Source organism: Pseudochaenichthys georgianus, chromosome 3 (genome assembly GCF_902827115.2).
Source record: "Pseudochaenichthys georgianus chromosome 3, fPseGeo1.2, whole genome shotgun sequence".
In the NCBI taxonomy this organism is placed as follows: domain Eukaryota; kingdom Metazoa; phylum Chordata; class Actinopteri; order Perciformes; family Channichthyidae; genus Pseudochaenichthys; species Pseudochaenichthys georgianus.
The window spans coordinates 42,459,059-42,471,161 of NC_047505.1; the positions used below are offsets into that span (position 1 = coordinate 42,459,059).

General features: G+C 44.7%; 1 protein-coding gene across 1 annotated transcript in view; it reads right to left on the reverse strand.

Annotated features, from left to right (window-relative positions):
* Window positions 1–12,103, reverse strand: part of LOC117442610 (crossover junction endonuclease MUS81-like) — a 40,090-nt gene that overhangs the window by 12,801 nt on the left and 15,186 nt on the right. Inside the window, exons 11-14 of the mRNA XM_034078586.2 lie at window positions 9,292–9,387; window positions 8,960–9,082; window positions 8,019–8,122; window positions 5,823–5,906 (exon numbers count right to left, since the gene is read on the reverse strand). Coding sequence (XP_033934477.2) covers window positions 5,823–5,906; window positions 8,019–8,122; window positions 8,960–9,082; window positions 9,292–9,387 — 407 coding nt within the window. The remainder of the gene's footprint in view (window positions 1–5,822; window positions 5,907–8,018; window positions 8,123–8,959; window positions 9,083–9,291; window positions 9,388–12,103) is intronic.

A 12,103-nucleotide genomic window follows, 5' to 3' on the forward strand; every position in this document is an offset into this window, starting at 1 on the left:
ATTTTTTTTTTACAGCTAACGGCCACTAGGGAACCTCCTAAATCTATGGACTACAGGTACAATTAACCACCTTTAACCCTACGGGCTCTATGACCGGTCCGCGTGAGACAGGTAGCGCCACCAAAGTAAAAGTGGAACCGAGAGACAGAACGAGAGCAAGACAGAAGAGGCTTCTCAATACTCAAATTTCCCCTCCTCGACTCCCCTCCTCGATACTTAGACCCACCCACAGGAGATGCGAGCGGAGGACCGAGGAGGGGAACCGAGGGGAAGCAGCAGACGTTTAAAGAAATGAGAACTCCTCTCCTCTGAGCGGTCATTTTAAAGCGACGTCCGTTCATTATTACGTGGCAACAGCTGCATCAGCTGTCGAGTGTTTTGTCATATTTTATAATCTCTGTTAGATCAGCTGAACATTGTTCCCCACATATTACCTTGAATTCATTAAGAGTGCGGTATAATGAGACAATAACAGGCTACAGATGCGGACACACACACACACAAAATATTTATAATAAATGCAATTTAAAGTATGAGAGCACTCTCATAATAACGTAACACAATCAGAGAGTGGATATATCCCCCCCTCTCTCTGGTCGCTGAAATGGGGAATTGAAATTACGGGCCAAAAGTTGTATGTCACTGATTCTTGAAACTTTGCCTAAAACAGGTCCCACTAAGAAAAGGCTAATTCTGTTGGAAATGAATAACATTTACATGAATAAAAAGAATCAAGGTTATAATCAGAGGGGTCTTTTGCACAAATGTATGGTTCTTTCATAGTTTTATTTTTATTTTGTATTAATTTAATGATTATATGCTGGCCCATTGCCTACATAATCAGTTGTCCTCGGATAGGAGATAATCATTTCAACTTGATTAAAAAAAACAAAAAGTAATAATTTAATAGAATAATATTCTTACCCAAATGAAAGAGTACTTGTAATATGTATTAAAAATTACAAACAGTGAATTTTGAACAATATTACCATTATTTGTGGTTGCTCAAATGTGTCCACCATATTCGTCACCACCGTCAGATATTTATAAAAAGCAATAAAATCAGGCAACTACAAGGTCAGCTTACATTCCTTAGGACCCCCCTTTTCAAAACCTTCAGCTTTACTGCATGCTTCAGACTCACTCAAGCTCCTGTAAGTTTGCTATTTTTCTCTAAAACTTGTACATTTGTTATCTGACTGCTACTGTCACAAGTTCACACCATAACATGTCAACACTGTCTCTTTTGTATAGAAAATATTAGATTAGATTATGACATAAATGTATACTTTTTAAGACGAGGTCTGAGGTAGCTAGCAACATGTGGGAAACAAGATGGCTAATGTGAACAACTCATGCATATCATGTAAAAGAGTAGGTTTTTGTCACCACCGTCAGACATCACCACCGTCAGATTTTCTGTCTGACGGTGGTGACATACTGTCTGACGGTGGTGACAAAAACCTCCAAATTGTACTCAAGGGAGGCTAAAGATATTTCTTTACCACAATAACAATACACTGCATGCTACTACCACCATTGATGAACCATATATATATATATATATATATACCATTGGTCTATCGCTCAATCCTAGGGGATGAGGTGTGCCTTCTCTCTTTCTAAATTCACTATTATGCCATGTTCATTTGGCTTATGTCATGGGGGATGCACATAGTGCACCTACTACCTACCTACATAGCACATAGTACACCTACAATATCCCTTGTAAGCTATGCATCTCCAATGACTAAAGCCAAATGAAAATGGCATGACAACATTTAACCAAATATATGTTAAAACAATATATTTCCACACTTGAATTTGTCATCTGGTATTGGTAAGACTACTCTGACTATACCTTATAGGAGGCTGAATTTCCACTGGGGTCTGTAAAATGTGTCAGTGGTAACCGTCAAACCTTAAACTCTTAAGTCAATGTGTTCAATAAGAAATATCATCTAATTCACCAGACAAGGCAGTTTGGCGTAACATATAACACACTGCGGAAGAGGAGGCTTACTGACAAAAAACCTGCATACATTCAAAACAATAACTCAGAGGGTTCAGGATTTCTACCATAATGCAGCACGAATGACGACTGACAAACAGGACACAATAACACGGAAGAAAATAAAGCATCAGAGAATGATTCTGACTGATACAGTAATTGAACCTCCACAAGGAGTTCATCAAGAAGGAACCAACAATGAAACTCAGTTACTCATCATTCTGTGCCTTACGTCCGTTCTATGTCACAGCACCAAGACCATCAGATCGCAAGACATGCCAATGCCAGTACCATGAAAATGCTAAGCTGATGCTTGAAGTCCTAAGAGAAAATGGTGTTGTTAAGTCTAGGATAGTTTTGAAGGATAGTTTTGAACTTGTCTGCTGTTCACAGACAAGCGGCATGTCTTCTGCGCTCCTGCACACGGTGTCTCTACAAACATACACTTCCCACACCACAGCAAGAGCAGAACAATGTTGAATGGCAGCAATGGGAAACGAGTTCAGGACCAAACAGCAGATGGGCTCCACTTCAACACAAGACTTGTAATGCACAGTGGCACGCTGGCAGAGCTCATTCCAACTATATGAAGACAAACTGACGAGGGAAACAACAACACATGTGTGCTCGGTTCAGAACCAGTCCAGAGAATACAGGAGCCATGATAGAGAACTGCAATGATAGCACAGTAATTGTGCATGTGGACTTTTCTGAGGCATGGAATGCAAGTATAGTTCTGAGGTACAGTCATGCCATTTTGGTCAGAACCTCCCACAGCTCAACCTGCACACTAGCATGTACTACACAAAAAAGAGAAGACAGGATGTTGCACAGTATCAGCATCCAAGCGACAAGATGCGTCTGCCATTTTGAACTCACATGGAACCAGTCCTGAGAGATATGCGTTTAAAGTTTCCAAAAGTTGATACTATTTCACTTTTGGTCAGATGGCCCCAGCAAGCAGTACAAAAACAAGAACAACTTTTTTCTTCTCTGCAGTGTCCCTCCAACACTAGGTTTCCAGAGAACAACCTGGAACTTCTTCCCCACCTCACATTGGGAAGGGAAACCCAGACGGCATTGGAGGAACTGTGAAAAGGACTGCAGACAGTCTTATACTGCGGGGGAATGACATTGTGGGATGGCAATATCTTCCATGAGATGGTTGGCAGAAGCCTTTGCAGTACTAAGCTCTATATTATTAATGAAGCTGACATGCCATACGATGCACTCCTTTCTCAACCACTAAAACCTGTACCTGCAACAGGAAACTCCATCAGGTCACACCGACACACCGAAACAACTCTGAGATCCATTGCAGATCACTGTCCTGTTTCTGCAGTGAGCCACAGATGTGCGAGTGTTTCTGCCCAACAATATTCCAGTTGATTGCCAACACAACCCAGGGTACAGGTTGAGGATGATGGTTCCTATACCAATGCAAAAAGAAGAAAGGTCCTTTGGAAATGTTGATGGAGGAAATGGAGCAGGAGGAAAGTGAGCAACAGCCAATGACCAGGAGTGGTCCTGACGGGACTATGACAGATCTATCTGCTGATGTAGTTTCATTGCGGAGATTGGCTGGCGGTCATTTATGACCAGAACTGGTGGATAGCAAAGGCTGTCACTGTGGATGCACCTCATCAAGATGTGAAAGTGGAGTTTTTCCACCCTCATGGGGCCCAACACACGATTTCTATCCAAAAGAGGTGGAAGGTGGAAAGGATATGTGCTTCATACAATTTGACCATATTCTGGTCAAACTTGTGGAACCGTCATCACCAGGTCGTGCAAGCAGGACGAGGGAGATATACAACCTCTCTGCTGAAGTCATGGACTTCATAGAGGAGAAACATATACTCCATATAGGCCTACGTCCTGATAAAGCTGAATGAGTGGTGGAGTGATGTAGAAACAGTCAGGGAATACTCACAGGAGGTCACTTATGAATTATTATTATTTTTGTGCCAGATGTGTTTTGTGATGTTTACACAGAATGCTTTCTGTATTTAGAAACATTTCAGTTTATGGGAAAATAGACTGTAAGATGTAGTTATTCATTTATCTATTCTTCACGTCCAATATACAGTTACAGAAGAATATAATGTATTCTTTTATGAGTAGGGGGGGCACTAGATGACAGTTTAAGATGTCAGTAATGAATTGTACATTATTGCCACTGGTAATCACTTTATTTTTTAACTATGATGGATTGATATTTGATGATATGGGCTGGGGTACTTTTATTAATGATATTGCTTAATTGTACCTTAAGTTACTTAATTAAATGTTTATCACAGTTCTCACAATTGTTATTTGTTGTACCAAATTGTTAAATAAAGTTGTTAAGCAAGGAATTGACTTGAGTGGTATACATTTTGGAATTGTATGTTGTAATGAGGCCAGTGTCACCACCGTCAGATTAGTGTCACCACCGTCAGTTCCAAAGTCACCACCGTCAGAGGGAGTTTATTTGTTTTAAATGAATATGCTTGTAATCTGTTTCCTCAGTGCTGTTGAGTTATTAAAGTAATACTCTCTTTTAATACAAAAATGTGTTTTTTAAGTAAAAAAACATTACTTTGTCTGTTTAAGCTAAAAGTAAACGTTGTATGATGTAAGATCTTTTAAAGGAGCACATGTGAAAACAGTATAAAAAATGAGCAAAAGTGAATATTCAACATTTTACAGCATATATGTGTACTTAGAATGCCAGATAATGATTTAAAAGCTCTAAATACATATTAGACTAAATACAAATAAAATATAAATCACTTTTATTGTGTCTGACGGTGTTTACAAAATGAGGAGGTTGCACCGGTACATTGCTGAACAGCCAAGACCTTGGTCTATAATGATATAACTTCAGATTTTGTAATTTAACAAACTTTTTATTTTGAAAATTAAAACCTGTTTTTATCCAAATTCCCAAGAATCAGTGATTTGCAATTATTAAAAGTAAGGACACCAAACCAACTGAGAACTGTCTGTCCGCCGCATCTGCGCACTGTACAACACACACACCTACACACTGTACAACACACCACCTACACACTGTACAACACGCACACCTACACACTGTACCACACACACACACCTACACACTGTACCACACACACCTACACACTGTACCACACACACCTACACACTGTACCACACACACCTACAGCTCCTAAAGCATAATCAGGCTACAGCCGTTGTGTATTTTATTATGTGAAGCACTAAATGGTCTTAGAAAAATATCGACTCTTTGTTTGTAGATCTCTACTAAACTAAAGCAAATAAAGAGAGTAGGCCTGTTATACTGAGTGATATATATTTTACACACTGCTCTGCTTTCTGCACGGGCCTCACAGCTGTTCTCACTGTGAACATCGCGTTGCGATGAGAGCAGTTTCTAAAATAATATCCAGGGGTTGCATGCAGAGCTGTCATTGGCTGAGATAAGTCCGGCCGTGCGTCACGCCTCCACCGTTCCCGGAAATGCATCCGCGGAGGAGCCGTGGAGGAACCATCAGTGTATCCTCGGTTATAGCTCCTCCAGAGAGCCTCCTCGATGCTCGATCCTCGGTCCTCGGTGTGCATTTAGAGAAATGAGACGTCCTTCAAAATGGCGCGCTGAAATACATTTTCGGGTCACTACCGGAGGAGTCGAGGAGTTGAGGAGGGGAAATTTGAGTATTGAGAAGCCTCTAGACGGACAATTTAGCTGCTGCGGCTTATATGCAGGTGCGCTTTATAGTCCGAAAAGTACGGTACATGGATCATTAGAGCATGCTGGGAGAAATATGAAACCAGTTGGACTACAAACCTTTTGAGCTTCCCGTATCTGATGGAGGAGAGGAGCTTCTCCTTATCAGCTTCACCTGCAAATCGCTCATAGGCTGTCAGGAGACTGAGATTAAGAGAGGAAGAAAGATTTGAATTAAATATCAACAATATCTTATAGTAGCGCAATGTCTTGTACTCGTGAATATAAGAGAGTTTGCATAACAATGTGTTTATAAAGTCAAATCAAGCAATCTGATTGGTTCTTAGCCGTGATATAATGAGCGTATATCACGGGTAGATTTGTAGTTCTTTTCACAAGTCAGTATCCCTCCGCGTCTGAGAAAAGCTACAACCGTTACAGCTGTTACATTACGTCCGTTATGAAACTAACTAGCAAAGCTCAAGATGGAAACATGTAAGGTTAACTTGGACCTCCGGGGGGGGCTCACTATGGAGGAGTGGATTGAGCAGTGCCTATCTCCAGAAAGCACCTAACGACGACATGCAGAGCTACGTGAAGAGCAGGTAGACCAACTGGAGAAGTAGCTTCATTCAAAAGCTTTCTGAGGCGGGTCTTGAAACAAAGCAGAGAAATGATGAGCGTCAGTGGCCACAGGTGCGAAAGCTCTCTCTAGAGCTGCTGGAAGCCAAATCTCAGGGACCGGAGAAAGTGGAGCAATATTCTCACCACGCCAAGCAACAGCCTAACAACCTCAACAAGTAACCTCGTAAGCCAAGCTACTGATGCGGGACAGGTTTTCAGTGGGTGCACAATAAACAGCAACATACACATGAATGTAAATAAATAGCCAAATAATGGATCAACGCTCTCTGTCTAATGTGTTCGCTAGCTGTTAGTGTTGTTGCATAGCAACCACCTCGCACTATGTTTCTTGCAGAAGGCAACGGAGGGACTATTTTATTTTGAACATCATTATTTACTAATAAAAACTATTTAAATTAGAGTGTGTATTTTTCTTTCATATTGCCACACTTGGTAACCGTTTTATAAAGTAAGTAAGTAAAACTTTATTTATATAGCACCCTTCTCAACACGGATGTTCACAGTACAGTACACAGGACACAATTCACAGTACAACTATAAAATGTAGAATAAAAGGCATAAAACGGCAGCAGGTAATACATAGGATGAAACATACGACAAAACACCAATACAAAAAAGACAGCCACTAACTCACCTCCTCCGACGACCCAAAGGCCTGTCGGAGAAGGTGGGTCTTTAACCGCCCCTTAAAAATCTCGATTGAGGCCGAGGTTTTTATTATTTGGGGGAGTTTGTTCCAAAGCCTTGGGGCCACCGCCTCAAAGGCACGGGCACCCTTAGTCTTTAGCCTGGTTTGGGGCACCCTTAGGAGGCCTTGCTCAGAGGACCTCAGGGCCCGGGTTGTGATGTGCGGGTGGATCAGGTCATTGATGTAGGCTGGGGCTTGGCCATGGACAGCTCTATATGTGAAGACCAGTACTTTGAATTGGGTTTGAATAAAAGCAATAGCTCACTTCAGGCCGTGGTATATGCTCATATATCACAGCTAAGGGGCGTGGTTCGGCCCGACGCCAAGTATACCCTCATGTTTCAACCTTGTTTTTAATTACCCAAAGTCAGAAATGTCTCCTTTATTTTTTTAACGTATTCTTTGTTATATGAACACATATTTCATATTCCTTCAACTTACCTGTCCCATTTTGTCTATTGCATTATTGTATTGGGTTTCTATGTCTAACTCTTTCATGCTGGGCATATTGTGTGTTGCACTGCTGGAGGAGGAGGAGCATGAGACTTAAGATTACAATGTAGTTTTGCGACATGAAAAATAAAGCCTTTGAATCCTTGAAATGTAATGTTTTAATAATAATACATTTTATTTATATAGACGCCTTTCAAGGCTCTCAAGGTCGCCATACAAGACACAAAAAACTAAAAACCAGCAGAACAACAAGACAATACAATCAATAAGGACAGAAGATGCGTCATGTGATCAGGGGTGTGAAGAGACGTGATTTGAAAATGGAGGGAGAGTCAGAAACTAAAGGGCAGCAGGTGAAGTTTTGCTTCCATGATATCTATCTCTGCGAGTGCCAACTGCCTCGTTCTTTGTATACGTTATCTAAAAACACCGTTGTTGCTGCTGCAGGAAATCCCGAGTGCATTGCCAGGAACGAAAGGTAGGAATACTTGAACAGGTGAGATGTGTGAACATACTGTCTCGTGGGTTACCTGAGTGGGGTGCTGTAGAGCTCCAGGACAGCAGCTGCTTTGTCTCCCGACAGTCCGCTCACCTGCATCAGCTGCCGCGCAAACACTTCTTTCACCGTCTGACTCTGAGAGGGAGAGATTCATTTATTCAAATAGATTATGAACCGATGAGCTGATAACCAGTTCTATCACCAACATAAAAAGGTTGCTTGGTCTAATTAGCAAAATATTGTTTGTCAAGTATGCCTCAGTGACGAGACATCCCTTCTGTTATCGTATTAAGTTCATGAACATTGTATAATAATAATAATGCATTTTATTTATATAGCGCTTTTCACAACTCAAAGACGCTTTACAGGATGAGGGAGGGTAGACAAACAAGGACAGGCAAACAAGTAAGTAAAAAATAAAAAGGCAGTCAAGAGGAAGTTGATTGAGAGGGGGGGGGGGCTTATGGGTAGACAGAGTTGAAAAGATTTGTTTTGAGGCGGGACTGAAAGACTGAGGGACTAGGAGTCACGGAGATCTTGGGGGAGGGGCTTCCAGAGCCTAGGAGCTGCCACTGAGAAGGCTCTGTCCTCAAAGCTGCAGAGTGTGGATGTGGGAGTGGATAGGAGTCCGGCTGCGGTGGATCTGAGGGGCCGTGGGGGTTGATAAGGAGTGAGAAGGTTTGTGAGATAAGGGGGGGCCAGATGGTGGAGGGCTTTGTAGGTGAGGACCAGAGTTTTGTAGTTGATGCGAGACAGGAAGCCAGTGGAGGTCTTTGAGGACTGGGGTATCAGATGCTGTTCCCTTATTGCTAATGTCTACTCCTCCCTGTAACTGGGAACATGTTCTCAACTGTCTTCTGAATAAAGAATTGTAAAAAATAGATTATGGACCAACAGGGTAGTTGGAAATTAAAACAGTTATTGCGAAAAGTCTTTCTTTAAATGCAAAAACAAAGAGACGGACACACACACCTTGTTTTTGATTGCACCGTGGTTGAACTCTGCAAAGGAGATAAGAGAGCAGGGGGGGGTCCCTCTCTCCTCCTCCTCTCCATCCCCTTCCAGCTCTCTGGAGCGACACGTCAGCGTACAGTTCTGGAAAACAGATTTAAAAGTTTATTATCATAACTATTCCACTTGTTTTGGGGCCGACTTAGACACAATATACTAATTTCTTTATAGGACAAGGACATGTCTAAGTGATTGAAGTCGAGGCAAAACCCTACCGTAATTGTTTTATCTTTTGGGACGATTTTAAAAACATACATGTATTGCTTTTATAAAATATGTATTTAAACGTTTACCTGGTAGAGTTTATTAAGGTATCGAGTCATGACGGTGAGGTAGGCCATCGACTCCCTCACATCCTGGACTCTCTTCACAAAGAAGCGATCAATAACCTGACACACACACATATACAAAAGACAACATGTATACATCAGAGACTCAAACAAATCTTGTTTTGTGATTAATGCAGTGCACATTCAGACCCCATTTACACGCAAACGAATACGAAATACAAAAAAGTCTTGCGTCCCCTCTCAAGCACGCTCTAAGTACCTCCCCTCTCAAGCACGCTCTAAGTGCCTCCCCTCTCAAGCACGCTCTAAGTCCCTCCCCTCTCAAGCACGCTCCAAGTCCCTCCCCTCTCAAGCACGCTCCAAGTCCCTCCCCTCTCAAGCACGCACCAAGTCCCTCCCCTCTCAAGCACGCGCCAAGTGCCTCCCCTCTCAAGCACGCGCTAAGTCCCTCCCCTTTCTCAAGCACGCTCTAAGTCCCTCCCCTCTCAAGCACGCTCTAAGTCCCTCCCCTCTCAAGCAGGCGCTAAGTGCCTCCCCTCTCAAGCACGCACTAAGTCCCTCCCCTCTCAAGCACGCTCTAAGTCCCTCCCCTCTCAAGCACGCGCTAAGTGCCTCCCCTCTCAAGCACGCTCTAAGTCCCTCCCCTCTCAAGCACGCTCTAAGTCCCTCCCCTCTCTCGTGCACGCTCTAAGTCCCTCCCCTCTCTCGTGCACGCTCCAAGTGCCTCCCCTCTCTCAAGCACGCTCTAAGTCCCTCCCCTCTCAAGCACGCACTAAGTCCCTCCCCTCTCAAGCACGCACTAAGTCCCTCCCCTCTCAAGCACGCTCTAAGTCTCTCCCCTCTCAAGCACGCTCTAAGTCTCTCCCCTCTCAAGCACGCACTAAGTCCCTCCCCTCTCAAGCACGCTCTAAGTCTCTCCCCTCTCAAGCACGCTCTAAGTGCCTCCCCTCTCAAGCACGCTCTAAGTGCCTCCCCTCTCAAGCACACTCTAAGTCCCTCCCCTCTCTCGTGCACGCTCTAAGTCCCTCCCCTCTCTCGTGCACGCGCTAAGTCCCTCCCCTCTCTCAATCATGTGCTAAGTGCCTCCCCTCTCAAGCATGCTCTAAGTGCCTCCCCTCTCAAGCACGCTCTAAGTGCCTCCCCTCTCAAGCACGCTCTAAGTCCCTCCCCTCTCTCGTGCACGCTCTAAGTCCCTCCCCTCTCTCAGGCACGCTCCTAAGTGCCTCCCCTCTCTCAAGCACGCTCTAAGTCCCTCCCCTCTCAAGCACGCACTAAGTGCCCTCCCCTCTCAAGCACGCATCTAAGTGCCCTCCCCTCTCAAGCACGCTCTAAGTCCTCTCCCCTCTCAAGCACGCTCTAAGTGCCTCCCCTCTCAGTGCACGCATCTAAGTCCCTCCCCTCTCAAGCACGCTCTAAGTCCTCCCCTCTCAAGCACGCTCTAAGTGCCTCCCCTCTCAAGCACGCTCTAAGTGCCTCCCCTCTCAAGCACGCTCTAAGTCCCTCCCTCTCTCGTGCACGCTCTAAGTCCCTCCCCTCTCTCGTGCACGCTCTAAGGCCCTCCCCTCTCTCAGTGCACGCTGCTAAGTGCCTCCCCTCTCAAGCATGCTCTAAGTGCCTCCCCTCTCAAGCACGCTCTAAGTGCCTCCCCTCTCAAGCACACTCTAAGTCCCTCCCCTCTCTCGTGCACGCTCTGAGTCCCTCCCCTCTCAAGCACGCTCTAAGTGCCTCCCCTCTCAAGCACGCTCTAAGTGCCTCCCCTCTCTCAAGCACGCGCTAAGTGCCTCCCCTCTCTCAAGCACGCTCTAAGTGCCTCCCCTCTCTCAAGCACGCTCTAAGTCCCTCCCCTCTCTCGTGCACGCTCTAAGTGCCTCCCCTCTCAAGCACGCTCTAAGTCCCTCCCCTCTCTCAAGCACGCTCTAAGTGCCTCCCATCTCTCGTGCACGCTCTAAGTCCCTCCCCTCTCTCGTGCACGCTCTAAGTGCCTCCCCTCTCAAGCACGCTCTAAGTCCCTCCCCTCTCTCAAGCACGCTCTAAGTGCCTCCCATCTCTCGTGCACGCTCTAAGTCCCTCCCCTCTCTCGTGCACGCTCTAAGTGCCTCCCCTCTCAAGCACGCTCTAAGTCCCTCCCCTCTCTCAAGCACGCTCTAAGTCCCTCCCCTCTCTCAAGCACGCTCTAAGTGCCTCCCATCTCTCAAGCACGCTCCAAGTCCCTCCCCTCTCTCGTGCACGCTCTAAGTGCCTCCCCTCTCAAGCACGCTCTAAGTCCCTTCCCTCTCTCAAGCACGCTCTAAGTGCCTCCCATCTCTCGTGCACGCTCTAAGTCCCTCCCCTCTCTCGTGCACGCTCTAAGTGCCTCCCCTCTCTCGTGCACGCTCTAAGTCCCTCCCTTCTCTCGTGCACGCTCTAAGTCCCTCCCCTCTCTCGTGCACGCTCTAAGTGCCTCCCCTCTCTCGTGCACGCGCTAGCTGCCAGAGCATGTGAGAAAGCGAGAAGCATGGCTGCAAGTGGGAGTGTTATGCCGCTGCGCCTCGGCTTGTTGACAAAAAAGACGCCAGAAGCGAAAAACAAAAAAGTTGTTTATAGATGATGCTTAAATTGTATTTAATACAAATTCTAGTCATTTATTTAATTTATTGTTCACATTGTTTAAAAGTTTGTGTTCTGGTTCTGGTGTGAAATAAAGCAGAATAATTACATTTAAGACTGTTTCCCTTTTTTTCGCAATCTCAATTCTTGACTTGGTATCGAAACCAAAATGTTGGTATCGTGACAACACTAAGAGGAGCTGTAGATGTTGCACTAACATCTGTAGCAT